We start from the raw sequence: 24,240 nt of genomic DNA, 5'->3' as shown, positions 1-24,240 counted from the left end.
CCCTTTTTGTAGTGGCTAAAAACTGGAAACTGAATGGATGTCCATCAGTTGGAGAATGGCTGAATAAATTGTGGTATATGAATGTTATGGAATATTACTGTTCTGTAAGAAATGACCAACAGGATGATTTCAGAAAGGCCTGGAGAGACTTACACGAACTGATGCTGAGTGAAATGAGCAGGACCAGGAGATCATTATATACTTCAACAACAATACTATATGATGACCAGTTCTGATGGACCAGGCCATCCTCAGCAACGAGATCAACCAAATTATTTCCAATGGAGCAGTAATGAACTGAACCAGTTATGCCCAGAGAAAGAACTCTGGGAGATGACTAAAAACCATTACATTGAATTCCCAATCCCTATATTTATGCCCACCTGCATTTTTGATTTCCTTCACAAGCTAATTGTACAATATTTCAGAGTCTGATTCTTTTTGTACAGCAAAATAACGTTTTGGTCATGTATACTTATTGTGTATCTAATTTATATTTTAATATATTTAACATCTACTAGTCATCCTGTCATCTAGGGGAGGGGGTGGGGGGTAGAAGGTGAAAAATTGGAACAAGAGGTTTGGCAATTGTTAATGCTGTAAAGTTACCCATGCATATATCCTGTAAATAAAAGGCTATTAAATTAAAAAAAAAAAAAACCAAAAAAACCAAAAAACAAAACTGCAAGCAACAAGAAAAAACAAAAAACAAAAAAACAAAATTGAAATACTGATAAGGTAGTTCAAAATTTCGAAAGATCTTCATAAGACCTACACAAGATTTTTTCACAAAAGCTATGATAAAAGACTGTAGGTCTTGGAACATATTTCAAACAATATAAGAGTTTGGATTTTGACCAAGAATAATATACTCAACTGCTTGTTGAGTATAATCCTAATTTTTTTTTTTTTTTTTTTTTTAAAAAGGACATTTGATTAACTGAGAGATTTTCAGGTATTTGTGACAAAAAAGACCAGAATACAATGGAAAATTCTATATAAAATATCTAGGAAAAAATGTAAGGAAAACACTAAAGACTAATTGCAAGGTACTCATTAAAGTCAAACTGTTTATTAAAAAGTATTTTTAAATTCATAATTTTTAGAGTAGCTTCAAAATAAGTTTGGGACTAAGTTGTATATGCTAGTGTGGTTCTAAAAAAATAATACTGGATAAGAAAAGACTATAAGGTGTAATTATTTATAAAAATGGAGTATGAGAAGAAGAACTGATCCAGAGGAAACAGATGGGGCTGGAGGATGGTAATGTTTGAACCTTACTCAAGTTGGATCTGGATCGAAGAGGAGCATATATCTGGAGGATTGTAGAAGTCTTTTGGACCTGTAAAAAGTTGAGACAACTGGGGCACTTGGTGAGAGGGAGGAAGATTTAGAAAGATCTGTAGGTTAATATTCAGGAGGAGGGAGAAGATAAAAGAGAGACTTTTAGAAGGTATATAGATTAAGAAAAACTTAAGCAATTATCTAAATAAACGTCAGGCTGAATATCTGGGGAGTCATTTCGTTAAAAAATGCCAAACATTTTATTTTAACTTAATTCAATTTTGCTTGGTCTTGTTGAATAGAAATTGAAGAAAAATTAAGTAATTTAAACTGCCAGGCAGTTTTAATTCTAATAAATAGAATTCTGCCAAATTTCATACTATATAAAATTATATATTCTATCTAAATACAGATAAATAGAAAGAGAATACAAGTGTTCAGAACATCTTAATATATATTTATCTATCAGTATATATATATGATATAAGCGTGTATAATATACTTTGTATATAATTCTGTTAAGACATATACATATAGAATAGATATAAAGAGAGTAACAAATATATACAAAGTAGTTCACTGGACACTGAATAACTTTTTATTCCCCTTTTAGGGAATCCTTAAGCATTTTCTGGGACTAAGTGGGGGTGAAGGGAACCATGACATGTCAGGGAGGTGATGCCAGGACTTTCAAGTGACTAAAATTTAAGTGAGGGAGGGATGTGCCAGGTCACCCGCTTCACTTTCTCCTCTAGAGCTAAGTGGGTCCAAAGGCTACTTATAGGTCTGGACGACGGGCGATAGCCCTGGGAGTGCAGGGAAGGTGAGAAAAGGAGTAACTCCCCTCTCTCTCCGGCACAGGCTGCCTGGGGTAGCGCAGGCACTGCGGGAAACCCGGGGAGGGGCCCGCCGACACGGACAGACCTTATTCCAGGAGACAGACGCTTCCTTCGGTGTCAATAAAGTTATTTCTTCCACGCTTGGTCCTGCCTCCGGAGGGCCCTGGCCCCGCTCTCCGGCCGCCACGCCCGCCTCCCGCCAGGGCCTGAGCGGCCCGGGAAAGCGCGGCTCCGCTGGCGCGGCCGAAGAGGCGCAAGGGCTCGGGGAGCCGGAGGTGCGGGACTGGCCCGAGCGCCGGGAGGCTGGGCCGCGAGCGTGCGGCGCAGGCAGCTCCTCGGCCGCCTCGGGGCGGGGCCGGACACGCGGACCCATGTCGGCGGCGGCGGCGGCGCTGCTCCGGGGCTGGCTTCTCCCCGCCATCCTGCCGCGGTTCGCGCCGGGGCCCTGCCGGAGCTTCTCAGCCATGGTGCGTGAATGCGGCGGGGAGGGCGGGCGGGCGTCTCGGGCTCCGGGAGAGCGCCTTCGGGGGCAGCCGGGGCGGCGCCGGGGGGCCGGAGGGCCGGCCCCATCTTCCCAGAAATCCTCCCGGAATCAAGGCCAGCTTCCCTCCCCTGAAGGCGGCATGTCTGGAGCGTGACGTGCCGCCGGTGTTAGCCGGGCTTCGGGTCTGGCTGCGGGCCGGGGCTAGGGGTCCGGGGCCTGGGCCGCGCGCGGCGCGGCTGGCGAGGGCAGAGTCGCTTCGGACCCGCCTTCCCAGGCGGGCGGCTCCTCTGGGAGCTGCCTCGGGCTCACCAGGGCGGCGGCCGGACAGCCCCAGAGAAACCGAACCCTTCCACTCCCCCCCATGCCAAGGGCGGCCGGTGTTAAGCTTCATTCTTGTAGGGTTGGAGCCTGCTGGAAACTGAGGGCGAAACCAGTTTTCCCACTTACCTCCCATCAGGTTACGTTAAGTCTGAGCGAGACTGTAATTAAACAACCTTTCTAATGAGTCCACGAACCTGTTTGCATTATGGTTATCAATAGGTTTCAGCGGTTTTTTGTTGATCACTTGGATTTAACACCACACACACATTTATCACACCACAAATATAAATTACACAAGACAATTCCTCAACTTATATAAAGACACACCTATGGTCACAACTTATACACACTATATCAACATATATTCAACATTTATGCAAGGCATATTGGTTAACACACATTAACACACATATTATACACACACACATATATACAAAGAATATACATACACATATATTTATAAACAATCACAAACATATATACACACAACATATATACAAAAGCATTATAATCAACAATATATACAATATAATATATGCATACACACATATATACACACATATATATACCCACACACACATATATATACAAAGACATATATGCATACACATATATACACATATATATACACACATATATATACAATATATATCACATATATATATAACAATTCAAGACATATATACAAATATATATATATACACAATATAACACAAACATTATGTACACACATATATACACACATACATATATACAAACATATATATACACACACATATATATACACAAAGACATATATGCATACACACAAATAATACCACACAATATATACATTCATAACACATATTATATACAAAAGACATATATGCATACATATATTAACACATTACACACACAATTACAAAACATATATACCACATATATTAAATAAAAACATATATATACACAAAATATATACACAAACATATTCAACTATGTACATATATACACAAACATATATAACAACAACATACACACACATATATATACCAACATATATTACACAATATATACACAATATCATAAAACACACATATATTAAAATATATAATCATAACACATATATAACAAACACATATATACAACATATATATACACACAAAACCATATATAACCATACACAATATATATACACATATATACACACATATATAATACACATAAATATATTACTATATACACATATTACACAAATATATACCCACATATATAGTACACACATATATATATACACATACATATATATACACATATTTACACACATATATTATACAACAATATAAAACAATATAAATATTACACACACATACACACAATATATAATATACACACAATATATATACACAACATATATTATATATAACATTAACACACAATATAACACACATATATTACAACACAAATATATATACATACATATACACACAAATAATATACACATATATAATTACACAATATACCACACATTACACACACACATATATACACACACATATATTACACACACATATATCACACACACATTATCAACCCTAATATATATATATATATAAATATTATAATAATAATAATATTAATATACACACATAAATTAAAACATATATCAACACACATAATATATACCTCCCCATTATTATATGATATATATTAAAATATATGAACACATATATAATATATACAACACAAAGCATATATAAAACACATATAAACATAATACACAACATATACACATTACACACATATTAACAACACATATGCATTACACATATATAACACACAAATAAATATTAAATATATAAACACATTTAACAACATTATGCACACATTTACTAATAATTAATACAACATACATATATCACATATAATTACACATTTATATATACACACACACATATATATATATACATATAACACACATGTCACACATACACAACACAAATATCACACATATATATACACATTACAACACATATACAACAAAATAATATTACATATATAAACACAACTATATACAAATACACATATATATATACATAATATATATATAAAATATATATACCACATATACACACACATATACACACATTATTCCCCACATATATAACACAGGAACATATTCATACACACAATATATAATACACATATATACAACACAATTATAACACACACACGTATATACACACACATATATACAGACACATATATATACACACACATACACACACATATATACACACACACACATATATACACATATATATACACACACATATATATACCCACACACATATATATACACACATATACACACACATATACACACATATCTATACACACATATACACATATATATGTATACACACATATATACATACACACACATATAAACACATATACATACACACATATACACACATATATGTACACATACACACATATGCATAGACATATACACACATACATATACACAATATATACACACACATATATATATACACACACATATATACACACACATACATTTACACACACATTATATATACGCACATATATATACACACATATATACACACATATACACACACATATACACACACACATATATACACACACATGTATACACACACACATATATATACACACACACATATAGTATGTATAGCTATACATACACATTTATAACTCACACATACTCACATAATATATCCGTTTGCCCGTCAGTCCATCTCTCTCTGTCTTTTACCTTCCTGTCAATATACTTTGTTATTTAAAACTTAAAATTTTCTTTTACTCTTAAAATTCTCCTTTCATTCAATTGAAGTTTTTCCCTATTGTTCTCCATCCAGACTTTAACTTTTACCACCACCTAGTGGTGTAAAATAGATGTTGCATATCTTGTCCTATATGCTTCACGAGCAATATTTGCCAAACTCTTTTTACACAGCCAGCAGAGAGAATGCAATATATCATTGCTTATTGCTTCTTGATTATAAAAGTATTTCATCATAAGGAACAAAATAATCAACATACCTCACATATTTGACATGCTTTGTGCATGGTAGACTTATATAAGATTGCTTAAATCATTTAAACAATGAGAACTTTGATAATTATTCATTTTATTTGAGGCGTAAAATAGGAACAACAAATGCTTTATGTTGTCACAGAGGATGTCCTTTACAGAATTCACATGGAAGAGGGTTCTCTGGAGATGGTGGGGAATTCGAGATGCTTCTGTTTTGAGATAATATTATGCTGGTTATGCCAATCACCAGAATATTGCAGAGTTTCATAAATGAAATCCTTATATCTCAAAAGAGTTTGGCTTAACTATCTCAGGAAAAAACCAAGTGTGTGAAGAATTCCTTGGCTGGACTGTGATAAGAAGTTAAACCAACAATAACTATATAAATAGTGAATGGGGCCTAGAATTGAAGAGGAAGTGGGGATTGTATTTGTAAAATTGTTCAGTCCTTTAAAAAAATAGATTTTTGTTGAATCTTGCTTTGCATTGTCTACGTGCCCTTCATCACCCTTATCTTTCTTCATCTCTTTATTAAGATTTATTAAGAGAATAGATTCTGTGCCAGTAAAGCTCTGAAAATACAAAGAACAACAAAAGAATGTCTATTTTATTTCCAGTTGCATAGTTGCTTTTAGAAAAATTATTGTTATCTTTTGTTTTAAAAAAATCTACATTTTATAATAGAGTCCTCTCCCTTCCCCTTCCTGGAGAACTTTCTCATTAAAAAAAGAGAAAAAGAAGTTAGTTCAGCAAAATTAGTGACCTATCAACCAACTCTTACATCTTATGCGATGTTTTGGATCAGTAGACCCATTCTCCTTTTCATAATGTATTCGTGACCTTAATTTTGTAGTAGAAACAGAAGCTCCTTTTTTTCTCTATCAGTATTCTTTTGTGAGGTGCAATTAGGTTGCACAATGGTTAGAGTGGAAGACTCATCTTCCTGAGTTCAAATCCTACCTCAGGCACTTAATAGCTGTACAATACTAGGCAAGTCACTTAGTCCTGTCTGCCCCAGTTTCTTCATCTGTAAAATGAGCTGGAGAAGGAAATGGCAAACCACTTCAGTATCATGATAGTAAAAATTCTTTGAATGCCTTATGAATATTAGTCATAGAATGCCACAGTCTATAACTAACAAATTGTAAACCATTCAAATTGCAATGAAGATGTATATAGAAAGGTTGAAAATGCTTCAATATATTATCGAACAATTTTTTGTTGATTGTGCAGAAATGATTTATAAAGGATGTCTTGGCAGAGATGTAAACTAGGAAAAGAGGTAGCTCAATCATGTACCTACACTAAAGCATAGGATAATGGATAAACAGTTCTCATGCTTCATTGGTATCCAGGCAATTGTAAGAATGGGTGGGTCCTTTCTAGAGAATTTGCAGGTGGACATAAAAGTCAGACATGATGAAAAGACCTGGGTGAGTTGTGATCTTTAACCAGGAAAAGAAGAGACCTATCACACTCTATTACTTAAGTGTACTATTTAATTGCAGTATCTCAGGTAAGAAACCATTTATTGTTTTTTGTTTTAATTTTTTTTTGAGGTGATATTGTTGAAGTATTTAAAGTTGTTATAGTGTTTACCTCCTCTAATGTGTCACCTGGGTATGGAGGGACATGGTATTCAAAGATTATTCTAGTGGAGTGCAAGCTCTAAAACAACAACAACTCAAGTTATAAAGGTTCTGAGTATTCTTTTACAGAATCACTTTGTATCTTTTTTTCTGAGGACTAGTTGAGTTAAATCCAGAGATGCTCATAATTGGTGATTGGCTAGTGAGTGATGAATTTTAGCAAGCACAGCAAGTCATAAAGACCATCTAATAAATCTTTGCAGTCTGCTTCAATGGCAGGGGGACCTTCTGCAGGAAATCACAGACACTTCAAGTATTGTACATACATGATAAGCATGGACTAGACCAACTTGTGCCTCTTATGCTATTTATTTGTAATACTATGTTTTGTTAGCTGTGATGAAAACAAAAGGTCTGTGAATTCAGAACTTGTTATTAATGCTACATTCTTGTAAGGAGAAGTTAAGTAACTACTTAACTTATTTTGACATAAATTAGAAAAAGGACTTAAGTCCTTGATTTCATGAAGATTTCTCTTCATTTTGCATGACTAACTTTCATATTCTCTAATAAAAATAATTTCTGTAAACATTTGAAAAGATGTCAAGTTTGTTACCATGCATACTACTGTTGCTGTGGTTATGCTTGGAATATGACCCTTTTAGCTTTAGAGGGGGAAAATTTGTCAGTCAACAAGAATTTATTAAGTGATTACTACTTATCAAGGTTTGAGCTGAATTCTGGGGATTTAGAGAATGGCAAAAATACAGTCATTACTTCTAGGGAACTCACATTTTAATTGGGGAGACAATATACAATTATATGCGTGTAACATATATGTAATGTTTATACACACACACATACACACACACCCACCCACACATATATATAGTGAAAATGGAAGGTAACCTCATGGGGAATGCACTAGCAGTGGATGGGAGAGGGCCAGTGGGAAAGACCTTTTGCACAAGGTGGCGTTCAAGTTGATTGTGAAAGTAAGTCAGAGGGTGGCGCAGTTGATAAAGCACTAGCCCTGAAGTCAGAAAGACCTGAGTTAAAATGTGGCCTCAGACATTTAACACTTCCTAGCTGTGTGATCCTGGGTGAGTCACTTAACTTCAATTGCCTCAGGAGAAAAAAAAGTAAGCCAGAGAATCTAGAAGGCAAAAGAGAGGAATGAGAACATCCCAGGCATGAGAACCATAGTGAAATATCATCAAGAAGGGAGACAGAATGTAGTTGTCAAACACCAGGTTGTCAGGGACTTTCAGAGCTAAATAATTTTATATTTGATCCTTGAGGTGATAGGAATCCACTAGAGAAGGGGAATGACATGGTGAGACCTGTGCTTTAGGAAGGTCACTTGGGCAGCTGAGTGGAGTTGGGAGAGACTTGCAGCAGGGAGAACAACCATTATTGTGGTCATCCAGGTGTGGCAGGAGGAGGACCCGTATACCCTATGAAGAAGACATAAATGAGAGATGTGGTAGTGGTAGGAAAAAAAAAAACAACAAAACTTTTCAATAGAGTGAATGAGTGTTGTAAGAGGAATTGAAGATAACACAAAGGTTGGGAGCCAGTCGGTGGTGTCAAAACTCAGGTAGAAACAGGGATCACTAACCTGTACATAAGGATCCCTGAGGATTGTTTGTACTCAGAAAAACACATAATATCCATTGTCTGTTACATTTTTATTTTATTAATTATTTTCCAATTACATTTTAAACTATTTGGAGCATGTTTGACACTGGTGGTCTGAGTGACTGGGAGAATCATGGTTCCCTGGGCAGGAAAACTAGAAAGAGGAAAGGGCTCTGAGGAAAGATCACAAATTCTGTTTTAACATGTTGATTTTGAGATGAGGTTGAGAGAGGTATCTCTGATTTCTGATTACAGATTTCTGATCTATCCTTAACATTGGGTGACATCTGTAGAGAACATGCCGTTGCTGGCAGACAGCATAGGAACTACAGAATATATTTATCCACACTCTTGGAAAAGCAGTTCATTTTGTATTTTGATGAAAATGGAGATGAAGCATTATATTATGCTAAGGATAAGTACTTTATATAGCAAACAGGTGACTTCTGAAAAATGTTGATTTAGATTTTTCACTTCCTATTTGTATCTTTTTGTGTATTTTTCAGTACCTTTAATATAAAAAAAACAGATTTTTTTTTAACACAAATTTAACACAAATAATGTGCTTTTACATCACTCATATTTTTCCTTTACCCTCTTTCCAAAGAGCGAGGCTTTATAACAAAGAATTTTTTTCAAAAAGCGGAAGAGAAAATTCAGCAAAACCAGTCAACAATATTACAAAAATTTTACTTCATATTGAAGCTTTCTATGTTCCATATTTGTGGACTCCCATGTCTGCACAAGATTTGGGGAAGGAAAGATACCTTATCAGGATTCTTCTTCAGGGCCAAGCTTGTTCTTTATAATTTTCTGATGTTCAGTTTTGTTGTGGTTGTTCTTTCCAGTTACATCATTGTAGTCAATGTATACATTGTTTTCCTAACTCTGCTTATTCACTTTGTATCATTTCATGTGTTTTTTCCATGCTTCTATGTATTCATTGTGTTTGTTATTTCATATAACACAGAGATCTTTTGATCATTTATCAATTGGTCAAAATTTGATGCTATTACTTTTAAAGTTTATTTGATTGGCTGCACATGAATCTTAAAAAAAAAAGTAAGTATATAAATATAAAGAGCAGTATATAAATGTAGACTATTACCATGAATTTGCATTTCACACTATACTTTTTTTTGAAAAACTATAATATATACTACACATAGTTTTCAAAACCACCGTACTTTTCTGTTCTTCCTTTTAAGTTTTATTTTGTTCTTTGCTGTATATTTTAAATTTTTTTCTCCCTCCCTCCTCACACTGCCCTTGAAAAGGCTACCAGTAGACCCAAAAGAAGGTATCTGTAAAATCATATTATATGTGTTTATCAGTTCTTCCTCTTGGTGTGGATAACCTCTTCCTTTATAGATCCTTTGAATTTAATTTGAATATTTGCAATACTAAAAATGACTTAGTTGTTCAAAGTTCTTCTTAGAGCAATATTGCAGTTGCTATGTACAGTTTTCTCTTGGTTCAAAATTCATTACACTTTTCATTATTTCCTGAAATATCTTTCCATATTTTTCTAAACTCAACCAGATCATCATTTTTTATAGAACAGTAATATTCCATCACAACCATATATCACTTAGCCATTCACCAATTGACAGGCATCCCTATAACTTCTTGTTCTTTTCCACTACAAAGAGAACTACAGTATAAATATTTTAAAACCCAAATTCTTTTCCTTTTTTCCTAATCATACTGGGAAATAGATCAAACAGTAATATTTCTGGGTGAAAGGGTATACACAGTTATAAAACTGTGTATATAATTCTTTTGGTTTGATTACTGATTGCTCCTTTTAGTAATAATAGTTGGTCCAGTTCATAGTTCCACCAACTATGAATTAGTGTCTCAGTTTTTCCATATGCCCGCTAATATTTGTTGCTCTCCCCTTCTATTATTTTGGTCAATCTGATAGGTGTAAGATGATATCTCAAAGTTGTTTTAACTTTTTCTCCAGTCAATAGTGATTTTTTTTTCATATTTTTTTTCATACAACTATATAGTGTTGAGTTTTGATTTTCAAAAAATTGTTTTTATCTTTTGATCATTTATCAATTGGTCAAAATTTGATGCTATTACTTTTAAAGTTTCTTTGGCTGCACATGAATCTTTTTTTTTTTTTTTTAAATTTAATAGCCTTTTATTTACAGGTTATATGCATGGATAACTTTACAGCGTTAACAATTGCCAAACCTCTTGTTCCAATTTTTCACCTCTTACCCCCCACCCCCTCCCCTAGATGGCAGGATGACCAGTAGATGTTAAATACATTAAAATATAAATTAGATACACAATAAGTATACATGACCAAACCGTTATTTTGCTGTATAAAAAGAATCAGACTCTGAAATATTGTACAATTAACTTGTGAAGGAAATCAAAAATGCAGGTGGGCATAAATATAGGGATTGGGAATTCAATACAATGGTTTTTAGTTATCTCCCAAAGTTCTTTCTCTGGGCATAGTTGGATCAGTTCATACTGCTCCATTGGAAATGATTTGGTTGATCTCGTTGCTGAGGATGGCCAGGTCCATCAGAACTGGTCATCATATAGTATTGTTGTTGAAGTATATAATGATCTCTTGGTCCTGCTCATTTCACTCAGCATCAGTTTGTGTAAGTCTCTCCAGGCCTTTCTGAAATCATCCTGTTGGTCATTTCTTACAGAACAGTAATATTCCATAATATTCATATACCACAATTTATTCAGCCATTCTCCAACTGATGGACATCCATTCAGTTTCCAGTTTCTAGCCACTACAAAAAAGGCTGCCACAAACATTCTGCACATGAATCTTTAAAAAAAAAAAAACTTTATTTAATGTCAATACAAAATGTAATAAATTTTATTTGTAAACTAAAGTCATGCCCAAACTCTCATTTGATTATATTTATTCTTTCTTAACAGTCTGCAGAATCTCATTGGTTAACAACAGAAGAAAGGAATCAAGTTATACATGACCTCAAAGCCTCAGGATGGTCAGAATTAAATGAAAGAGATGCTATATATAAAGAATTCTGTTTCAAAAATTTTAATCAGGTAAGTGTTGGTGTTATGTTTTTGTCATCTTATGCTGTAAATATTTCAGATGCTTTTGCTCTTCACTACATATATAGATGGGATGGAACTGGGAAATCTTCTCCTGGGGAAAGACAGAATTGGTCTTTAAGTAAATATGAAATCAAAATACGTTACAGGGTCAGTTTTCTGGAGCACTCCATTAAAGGAACCAAGCCTTCTAGGAGACAAGGAGATAGTCAAAATAGATAGTCAAGTTGGGAAGGTAATTAAGGTCATAATGAGTGTGGAAGGATTGCCATTGATTTAAGTTGTTTCCCAGAGTTTTGATCCTTTTTGGAAGCTGTATTCCTTCCTTAAGCTTATCCTTCATTGATACTTGTTGGCATTTACGTGGGTTGAAAACACTATTCCTTCTTGATTCATTAATTTATCAAGCATTTATTAAATGCTTACTGTGTGCCATGGCGGCAATGTGCTATATATTTGGATATCAAAACCCCCCCACAAAAAGTTATATTCTGTTAGAGAGAATTACATATACTTAGGTAAGTAAATGTAAAATATATACAGAGTAAATACAAAGAGCTGATTGGTTAGGCTTTGGACTCAGTTGATTTACCTCCCATGTTCTTTATCCAGAGTCAAGATCTCTCCTCCAAAACCCTATGTTAAATGCTTCTAAGATCTCTATTTGCATTGTTTTATTACCTATCCTGTTATCTCTCCTTTTCATATTTGCTCAAATTACTCTTCATATAAGTGTCCCTTTATCATTTCTTATTTCCAGGTGTTATTGGCATTAGAGTTTCCCTTGTCCTTCTAACCTCAAAACTCTACTTTGAGCATTAAAAAAAAAATCCTTAATCTCTTATTTGGTAGTTAGATGGTACAGAGTACTGGACTTGGTTTCAGAAAGACCTGAATTCAAATTCAATGCAGACACTCACTAGCTGTCTGAAAAAAAAAATCACTTAACCCCTATTACATCTGCAGAATGGGAATAATAATATCTTTTATCACCTTTGGTTGCTGTGAAGGTCATAAGATACTATTTGCTACTGTGCTAATTGGCACATAGTAAGTACTAAATAAATGAAAGTTATTACTCCTTCTACTACTATGATTATTGTGATTTTTGAGACAAGTGTTTTGCTTTTTTCTCTTTGGTTGTGCAATGCTCATGACTTATTTTCACTCAGCCCATCAAACAGAATATAGATATTGTTATGAATTCTATTCATATTTATTGTTATTTTTATGTCTCACACAAAACAAAGAAAAATATCTGGGGAAGTTACTTGAGGACAAAGGCTTCATTCATTTATATCACTTAATATAATTCTTGATGACACCAGGTAAAAATAAGTAAGGAAAAATGCTCTTGATAATAGTATTTAGTGGGATTTTATGTATACCTGCTTTAAAGACTCCTTTCTTCCTCAACACTCTCTTTTTTTGGGGGGGGGGATTATTATAGCCTGTTTGGATGGATAAACTGTAAAGTAGATCTTAATTGTGTCTTACTCTTGACTTTTTGGTGTGATATTTAGTCCTTGTAGGGAAGATTGTTAATACTGATTCATGTTATCAGAAATGTTTGGCAATGTCATGGAACTTGGTATCTGGTCACAGTGAGCAATATATCAGCAGTATATAAAGAGTTGGGGGTTGTATTTTCAAAGTTTATTATAATTTGCACCATGATGAGTTTTGAATGGACTTGAACCTGTGACAATGTATTCTGAGGGTGGCACAAGATGTCTTTTGATAAATTGCTGTTTTAGCTTGTGCTAAGCTTAACAAAACAAAACAAACAAAAAAACAAAGGAAAAATTCCTTTTTTCAAAAAAAACAAAACTTCATTTAACCAGAATCCAAAGAAGTAGAACACTTTATCAGCTGGAATTTTTTTTTCTTCGCCGGACTTTTAGGAAAAAGAGGCAAATTCCAAGAATAGAAATCAACATTAGGGATTTATCAAAGAAACTAAATTTAACAGAAAATCAACCAACTTTTAAGGGTATAATTTCTGGTTAGCATCTCAGTCCTATACTTTGTACACATAACGGATTTTGCAGTGATAATTGACATTCAGAAGATTGACCTCAAGCTTTACAAAGAATGATTATGTAGAATACTGACCAAAAGGCAAAAAAGTGGATGAATATATTTTAGAAATATTTTCAGCAATAAAATCTTTTCCTGTTAATTAGGAAACATCAATCCCGTGTATCTGAAGTATTTTTGTTAGTTAAATTTTACATGGAGATGATAGTTTTATTTTCCTATACTGTTAAGATAAACAGGTTACAAAATAAAGTTGCATTTAATTTTCTATTTTTGGGAATTATTTTTTAAAATAAAATTTTATTAATTTTTTTTTTTTTACAATGTATGAATTTCTCTTTGAACTTCTGCCTGCTCCCAGAAAACTGTCTTTGTGAGTGTGTGAGTATCTTTCCACTACCTCTGCAACATTGCTTATTTTCATCCTTTGTCACCTTTGCCATTTGCTGCATGGGATGAAACTAGTATTATTTTGATTTGAATTTCTCTTATTAGTGTCTTGGGCAGTTCTTATTTTTAAATAAATTTTTTTATATCTTTTATTTTTTCATATTATCATAATATTCCCTAGTACTTTTTCCCTTCCTAGAGAGCTATCTCATATAACAAATATTTTTAAAAGACAAAGGGAATAGAAAAGTCTACATGACTAATCAATATATAGAAAAAGTCTAAAAATGTGTAATTGTACATGTATGAATCTTCTCCCTCTGCAAAGGAATGGAATGAAATTGTTTTCTCATGTTTCTTCATTTGAATCATGCGTATTCTTTTTAATATTGCAATATTCACTTTTGAGCTTTATTTTTTCTGGTGGTTCTTTCTATTTACTTTGTTATAGTTACTGTGGATGGTTTTTCTTGGCTCTGCTTATTTTACTTTGCATTAATTCTTATAGATAGTTCTCTGCTTCTCTGGATTTATCACATTTCATTATTTTTTACAGTACAATGGTAATTCTATTGCATTCATGTTCCACAATTTGTTTAACTAGCCCCCAATTTGTTTCCAGTTCTTTGATATTGTGTTACAAAAAGTGCTTCTGAAAATATTTTGGCATAAATAAGAACTTTGTTTGCAATAACCTAGTTGGGATATAAACCTAGTAATGGAATTATTGGGTCAAAAGATGGGCTTTTTGTTTGTACTGTATTTGCAGATTGTCCAATTATTTTCAAAATGGTTGTACTGCATTACGGCCCCATCAATAAGGTACTATTGGGCCTGATGTTAACTATTCCCAATCTACTCATGTAGATGTCATATTTGCCATTTTGATAAATGTAAAATGAAATCTCAGAGCTATTTTCCTTTGATTTACAATTATTAGTGATTTGGAACATTCTTTAATATTGTTACTAATAGTTTGTAATTCTTTTAAGAACTATTTTTAGATAATTTTTGATAGTTTATAAGTATTTGGCTTTGTCTGAAAGTTTTATTCTCTAATTATTTTGAAAGGCTCTGTGTTCACTTTGAAGATCAGATGAGGACAAATACCTAGTAAATCTATAAATTGAAACTTGGATATAAATGCTAATTACAGATGTATTGTGTATTAAGCAGATACTTTTATCTCTTGTTGATAGCTTTAGAGCAATGAGTTGTGCAAAATTATACTCTATTTTGAGAATAGAAAAGAGCAAAGTATACCATGATAAAAATGGAAATGCTTAAAATATCTGATCCCAAAGGTGTGGGGCATTTGTAAATGAGTTTGGATTTTTGCGTGATCTAGCTATGTATAAAGGGTAAAGGCCTGTGTGTGATGTAAATTTGCTTTGAGATGATTGGCAACCACAGGTAGTATATATATTAGAAAAACTTTAGGGGGCATGGACTTAAAAAAAATTGAAAATGCTAGTTTTTCCAGTAACACTTTGAGAAACTAATACTATAAGAGGCTGGTAATTAACATATTAAAAGTTGATAGTCTTTAAATTTAAATTTGTGCCAGCTATGAAACAGTTATCAGAATTAATTTGATTTTTATGTTTTGGCCTTATTTCATATATCTAAAATCTCTCTTTGACATTAGAAACTACATATAGAAATATGTATGGAATTCTGCTAAAAACAGAAAAATGTAAAAAAAAAAAAAAAAAAAAACCCTGGCTGTTGAGTATAAAGTTATATCCAAAGAACCTCTTGCCTTATAAAGCATTATTTTGAAAAATTTGTAGTTTAGCACATCTATGTATACCAAACCAAAAAAAAATTTGTGCTTTGGCTGTTGCTGTATCCCAGTCTTTTTTTTTTCCTCTAGGAAACTATTGTGGAATATGACACTACCTGTTATCCTATCATTAGTGAAAAGGTAGATTTTTATGATTGTTTTAGTGTACATATTAATTTTTTTTCATATAGGCTACATAACCAAAATGTGATAGGTGTATAGAACATGTGAAAGACATTATCTGTAACTTCCATAAGTTTGAAAATTAATATGATTTTGGTCAGAATTTAAGAGAAGTCCCATCATTTCCCTCTACTCCTCTACGTTCCCTCTAGGACCCCATGGTAAAATTCAGGCTGGTGGATACATTGGTGTACTATTATTTTCTGAGACTCCAGTGGGACTCTTAGGTACTGTAGGACCCATCTGGAGCTCAGCAGCTGGAGTTTGTTGTATCAGTGTCTATGTTCTCTAGGGAATGGTAGTATTCAGGAAGAAATGAAGGCTAAAACCATTATCTTTTTTATTCATTTTATTCTACCCTGTTTATATACTACTCAAAATGTAGATCTGACGTGTACTTTCAAAAACATATGCATTGGATAGACTTTGGGAAATCTAAAACAGGTGCCAGAAAATGCAAATATGAAACCAAACTGCTGTGTGAAATTGGTGTGGTCATTATACTGTTCTTTAATAAAAATGGACTTTTAACTGCATCATTTTTTCTTAGTTATGTTATAAATCTTCTGTTTACAGGATTTAGTCTGAGTATTTAGTAGAAGTCCAACAGTCATGAAGTATAATTTCCTCAGTGGTCTTTGTCTTGCCCTTTTACAGATGGTGTAAAATCAGGTGTGTAAAAAATAAAAAGCAGTTGAGTTGACGTGAAAGAAATTTCAGATTTATGTATTGCAGATGATATTGTGTGATTAATGCATTCATTGCTTTTTATTGCTTTTTACAGATAATACACTTGATACATGGAAAATTATGTGGGTTAAATCTGTGCCAGGTTTTAGAGACTATAAATATCAACAGATGTTATCATATGAGTACCATAATTATTGTAAGATCAAGAAATGTTTATGAAATGCATAGACATAAATTTCATTTATGTAAATTGCTATCTTTAATAAGAAACTTTAGTATGAATGGTTTAAATTTGTAAGAAACTTTAGGTAAGATTAGGTTGATATAATGCAATCACAAATTAATTGCCTTAAATTTAAGTGACAAAAAAAATAACTTGAATTATATTGCTTAGGCCTTGTATTGCTAGTCTTGCATAAGTATGTTTAATATGAATTGGTAATGTTGATCCATTATTTACAGAAAACAGTCTCTTAAAAGAGAATTTAAGTAAAATTTATTTCTTTGCTCTTTTCAGTTCCATTTCAAATTTGTTCTATTGTACCAGTTCCCCTGCTGTAGCAGAGTTGTGACTGATACTTTTGGTTTACACAGTTGTAGTTTTCCAAAAGGTTTAAGTAGGTTTGAATCTACTTATTTACTCTGGTGATTTCAAAATACTGATATAACTAACAGGTGATTCATCAGCAGCATCACTGTTTTTCTTAACACCAGGCCAAAGAGCTGCATTCTTTTCTCCATTCTAATGTTAGTTCTTTGTTAGTAGGGATTGTTTCATTCTTGCTATTTGTATCCTTACAGCTTAGTAGAATACCTGGCATGTTGTAGGTGCTTAATAAATGCTTATTGATTGATTTCATTGCTTAATCTTTAACTCTGTAAGCCCCAGAGGAGACCCCACTAAAAACGATGTGACAGAACATGAGTGCGTTTGTTTCTTCTACCTTAGTCCTTAGATATGATTGCTTTTGGTTTTCTTGTTCTCCAGTAAAAATAAATTACTAGCACTTTCTCTTTCCTTTATCAGAAATAATGTATTGTAAATAGATTGTGCTTATGGTGTCTTCTTGGGATAGGTCAGATGGATAAAGATTCAGGTAGTAAAAAAAAACATTTGTTAAACTTAAGCACTTGCGATACAAAAAAGAGGCAAAGGGAACTCACAGTTTAATGGGGAGATTACAAACAAATAAGTACAAGCCAACTATATAGAGGATAAATAGGAAATAATTAAAAGAGGAAAGGCCACAGAATTAAGGAATGTTGGGAAAGGCTTCTTGTAGAACTTAGCATTTTAGTTGGAACATAAAAAATGCCAGGGAAACTAGTAGACACAAATAAAGATGGAGAACATGCTATGGAAGGAGGGGGGGAGTCAGAGAAAATGTGGAGGTGAGAGATGGAACAGCTTGTTCATGGAACAACAAAGAATCCAGAGTCATTGGATTGAAGAGTCCATTGCAGAAAGCAAGGTAAAAGAAGACTGGAAAGGTAGGAGGAGGCAGGTTTTTTAAGGATTTTGAATGCCAAATGGAGGATTTTGTATTTGCTCCTGGAAGTTCACTGGAATTTATTGAATTAAGGGTCTGTGTTACAGTTTCTGAACTGCATTGTAGGAAAATCACTTTGGTGGCTAAATATAGGGTATATTGAAGTGGCGAGAGACTGGAGCAAGATGGACCCATAGTGGGCAATTGTAATATACTATAGCAGTCAAAAATGTTTAGCGATAGAGAAACTGACATAGGGAAACAAAGCCCAGGATTTCTTGGCACTTATAATAATTCTTATACCTTGTTAGAGTGAAACCTGTTTAGAAGATCTGCTGTGTCCTAGGACACATATTAAATTACTTTTCCGTGAGTAATGTCCTGCAAAAATAAACTAAGCTATATTAATTTAGGAGTTATTTATGCACTGCTATTAAGTAATCATATGTCATTTACCTGTGTTGTCAAACTAGTTCTATCTAGTCAGTAAACATTGCTGATGAATTTTCATTATATGGCTGTATTGACAGCTAGCAGACTTTAATTGAGTTATCTTGTCATAGCAGTTTCAACCTGACTCTGCAAATATAATGCTTCCTAAATAAACCTGAAATGTAGACATGGAGCAGACGCTTAGATTCAATCTGTTTAATCCTGGATCCAAAGGCAGTATATTTTTATTGTGTAATTCCCTTTGTGCTGCTGTGTTACAACTGGTGCTAGTACTGATGATGTAAAGAAATCATCATCACTATTTTACTTCTTACAAAGGGGCTTTCCTCACAACCCTTTTAAGTAAGCAGTGCAGATACTTTTTATCACTTTTTATAGTTGGGGCAAGTTAGGTATAGAAATGTGAAATGGCTTAGAGTAAGGATTTGGAACCAGGGTTCAGGTATCAGAAGATACTTGGTCCAGTGTTTAAATGCAAAAAATAAATGATTCTATGATTTTTATACTTGGTTACTTGACTTTATGGATCTGAACTGAACTTTCAGCAAAGTTCTATTTAGTGAACACTTTAATTGAACACCTAACAAAGAAGTATGTGATTTTGCTCCCTGCTTTGAAAGCTGTGTAGTTGGGGAGACAGAACATAGGAGAGAATTGGTAATAAAACACTAAGGTAAAAGCAGATAAATATATATATACACACATAGAAGTGTATCCTACGAGTGATCAAGAATAAGTTGAAAGGTCAGTATGGGCTGAAGTTAAGGGAAGTACCCTTTAGTAGGCAAGATTAGAGTGAGCTGTGAGAGATAAGTGAAATTTAGAGGGGTAGTGTTTCTGACCAGGGGAATAGCATAAGCAAAAATGCACAAGTGAGGATTGAGGGTAGCAAAGTCAAAGGATAGGGAGGAGATTGGCTTGACTGAAGTGGAGATTATTTGTTAGGAATTATGGGAAGTATGATTGGATAGGTATGGTGAAGCTATGTGAGAAGTGGGAAGGGGCTTTGAAAATTGGAAAACTACTGATGAACTCTATTTTTTGATAAATCTACACTATCATCTCAAACTTATATGAAATCCTCTCCATTCCCAATCCAAACTGTTATCTTCCTGTTTTTTCTATATTCATTAGTGTGCCACTATTCTTCTGAGTCACTCAATTTTGAAACCTCAGAATTGTCAGCTGCACTTCCTTATTTAATAATTAGGTCTGCTTTTGTATTATCAATTATTCCTTATGAAAAAATGGGAACTAGTATGGTTCTGTGAGTAAGAGTTCTGGGTGGGAGATCTGGGAGATTGGAATGGGTATCTGAGGGACATGGGGGCAAGGATCTGTGGGGGTGAAGATGAGGGCATGAGGATCTGAAATGTAGGAAATGATGATCTGGGGAATACATTGATGAGTTGATGGATCTATTGAAGTTCTTAAGTGAAACATAATTTTCTTTTCCAATCTCCAATCCTGTTATCTTAGTTTAACCTTTCATTGTCCAGTTTTTCCTTTTATTGTTATACTTATTACTAAATTAATTTCCTTATAGAATGCTTTCATAGAATCACTACCCCGCATAGAATCCCTCAATGGCTTCTTGATTTTTAGGAGAAAGTCCAGACTTGTTAACATGGCATTTAAGGCCCTTCACCATTTGACCTCAGCTCATATTTTCAATCTTATTTCCTACTCATATGAACCCTCTTTTTGAGCTAGTTTTAATTATTATCTACTGTGTTTATCTTTGTTCACATTGTTTCTGTTCTATCCTCTTCAGTCAGTACAATTTATAGTCATATTTCTGTCTTCTGAATCTAGAAGCACTTATTATTGGCATCATTTGTTTGCAGCTTAATGACACTGCTTTATGCCATCTTCTGTATTATTGTTTTACATTATTATTTACCTTGTTAAGTTTCTTGAAGAAAGGAATCAAATACACCCTTCCATATTTTGTCTCCCCTACAGTATTTAGTATTGTACATAGAATCAGCTGTCACCTAAATATTTGTAAGACTATTAAATACTAAAGACAGTGCCTTTCAGAGTAATGTCTTTGTTTTCATACTTCTGTTTTTAGTAAATTATATAACTGGTTTCCACCTTCCCATTTCTTAGAGCAGGGATTTTAACATGGGGTCTATAGCTAGTTTTCATGGTGTGAAATTAGATGGGGAAAAAAATTATGCATTTATATCAATATATTATATTTCCTTTGTAATCCTATTTATTTTATTTTGTGTATTTAAAATTACTTTTCCTAAATAAAGGTTGATGACACAAAATAGGTTAGACTCTTTTCTACTATGTAAAATTAAATAGGCCATAGCTGTTAATATGTGACATAGATCTGATGACATGTGACATTAGGAATAGAATTTTTAATTGTTAGTACCATAAATGTAAGACTTAGAGAAAAAGTTCATTGATTATGCTTAAGAGGGAAGCCATCAGTCTTGGTGCATTCTAGTATCCTATGTAGGACTCTCAGGCTAATTTTTCAATAGCACTTAATCTGTATAAAGTAAAATTCTTTGCAAGGCTTATTGGCAGGAAGACCTCTTACTGAATCCTATAACTGTTACAAAGGTGTCATGCTTAGGAACCTATTCCAGTTAAGCAAAATTACCTGGTACAACTTCTTATCTTTAGATCCTCTTAATTGTTGTTATTTTACTTGCTTCCTTTTTTTTTTTTTTTTTTTTTTTAATATGGCATCATAAAAGCTTCTTTATGACCCTGTTGTCTTTTGGCCTATTTCTTTGATAATTGTTTATCTGAATTGTATAGATTTAAATAGATATCTGATGCATTTGGAGGGAATTGTAACAAGCCTAAAGAAGTATTGCTCTAAAGCCATTCTATATACAGAACCTGGTTCAATATGAGATTTACTTGAACTAAAGCACATCTGTATGAAATTGAAGGCCATGATTTGCAATTTTGTGATTAGATGTTGAAAATGATGAAGTCTTTGAAATGTTTAAATTTGCTTTGGCCAGGACATAGAGATAGAGTAAATTCAAGATGATTATAGTATTGGAGTAGGACTGCTTTAATGTCAGCTTATGGATGATATTCTTTTTTTTTTTTTCCCAAATAAGGAGAAGATAGCAACAATAGTCAAGGAAATGCTTGATAGCTCCCAAATCTATTTCTATATAAAATGTGGAACTTAAATGAGAACTTTTCAGTACAGATCTCATTTTACCCAAGAGAAAAGCTGTTTGAAATTTAGTCATAAGTTATTCTTCTACTTTTTTTCAGAAAAGAAGAAAGCTTTAAAAAGGATTTAAGAAAGGCTGTGTATTTTTGGAGGTTTTTGTGAAATTATCAATAGGACATATAGTCTCATAGGACATAAGGAAATGCTGTCAGTAAACTAAAGCAAAAAAAAAATTTGTAAATAATTCCTTTGTGGTCTGAAAGAGTTAATGTTAAGCTCTCAAGTATTTCCTCTAGTTACTAAATACTTTATGGGTTTGTTTGGCAGCTTAAAATAGGTGGCTCTTTCAGAATCTGCTAACCACTGAATATGAGGAACCAGAAACAAGGAGATACTAGCTAGCCTAGCATCCTTATTAAATTGAATGTGGCAGTAAATAAGATACTCTACTGTATAAATCATACTACCTCAATCCTCTGTTCTACTTTCTGTCTCCCCCTTTTCTCTCTCTCACTTTCTCTTTCTCTCTTTTAAAGCTGTATGCTTTCACTAAGTTTAATTTTGTATGGTTGCTCACGTGTTACAGGATCAGTCAGGTCTCTCAACAATAGCAACCACAAAAAAATACTATTACATTTATATGATGTCTTTTATTTTTCAATATTTATTTGATCTTTTTTATTACCTTATTAAAATCCTAGAATAAACATCACGCTTAGTAAAGAACCATAGAATATCTTCATGATGAAGTTCTAATTTTTATAGTGTTATTTGAAATTTTAAGAGAGAACTTTGTAGAATGGAATTTGCCTACCTTAGAAAATAGAGGGGATTTATTAATCCTTAGTAAATCATGATCTTTAAATTATTTTAGGAGGCAAGAAAAGAATGTAAATGTGATTAGAAAACACTATGATCTAAGAACAGTAACAATGATATGGAGAACATTTTCATAAAAATTTATCTTAGAAATTTATTTAAGATAGAGAAGGTTTTTCAACTTAGCAAAAACTTTTTTCATAGTAGATTCAATATTTGTAAAACCTCTATCATATTTCCATACTTGGTAAGTTCTTTCTCTCTTTAAGCATATTCTAGTAGGACAGGAACTCTGACCTGAAACTATGATTTCTCTTGTTTTATATTTAAATATATTTTTTGATTAATTTGGGTAGTTTAGAATGTTATTTTTCTTGATTATTTTTTAATAACAGAAATAAGTAGTTTTCACAGGATATCAAATTTAAGTAGTGATAATATGCTGTAATTTCTTTTAAGATATTTGGTGAGAGTCATTTAATGTTAAGTTTTCTTTAGCAAATTTTGCCATGATGAATGACTCCCAAAGAGCTTTAAAAAACAATGTGACTAATGACAAGCTGAATTGTGGAAAAACTGCTTCTCAATGATTTTGGGCTCTATCATTCTCAATAATTGTGGTATCTTGGTTCAGAACACAGTACAGCACAGTATATAGCATGCTTATGAATCCCCACAGTACTTTCTTTTCAAGTCCTAGTACATCATTTTTTTCCCCTACGTTGATCAAAGGTTGAAAAACTTGTTTTATATGTGTAGTCAGGGTATTTCATAGCTGTCTTATATTCTTAATCTTTTGGCTATTTGGTTGAAACATATCCACACCTCTTAAATATTGAAAACAAAATCCTTTAAACTACAACTGCAGAGTTAAAATGAATCTTATGTGAAATATTCAGTTGTGGACCACATCTTCAGCTTTTTATATGCCACAGTGGTCT

The 24,240-nt window shown here is 33.4% G+C and overlaps 1 protein-coding gene across 1 annotated transcript in view; it reads left to right on the top strand.

Annotated features, from left to right (window-relative positions):
• Positions 1–2,392: 2,392 nt before the first annotated feature.
• Positions 2,393–24,240, top strand: part of PCBD2 (pterin-4 alpha-carbinolamine dehydratase 2) — a 52,249-nt gene continuing 30,401 nt past the window's right edge. The window contains exons 1-2 of the mRNA XM_031953027.1: positions 2,393–2,590; positions 12,145–12,276. Coding sequence (XP_031808887.1) covers positions 2,495–2,590; positions 12,145–12,276 — 228 coding nt within the window. The 5' untranslated portion in view covers positions 2,393–2,494. The remainder of the gene's footprint in view (positions 2,591–12,144; positions 12,277–24,240) is intronic.

This window comes from Sarcophilus harrisii, chromosome 2 (assembly GCF_902635505.1).
Source record: "Sarcophilus harrisii chromosome 2, mSarHar1.11, whole genome shotgun sequence".
Lineage (NCBI taxonomy): Eukaryota > Metazoa > Chordata > Mammalia > Dasyuromorphia > Dasyuridae > Sarcophilus > Sarcophilus harrisii.
The sequence above is the reverse complement of the archived record's forward strand: the minus strand, read 5'-3'. Positions and strand labels throughout refer to the sequence as shown.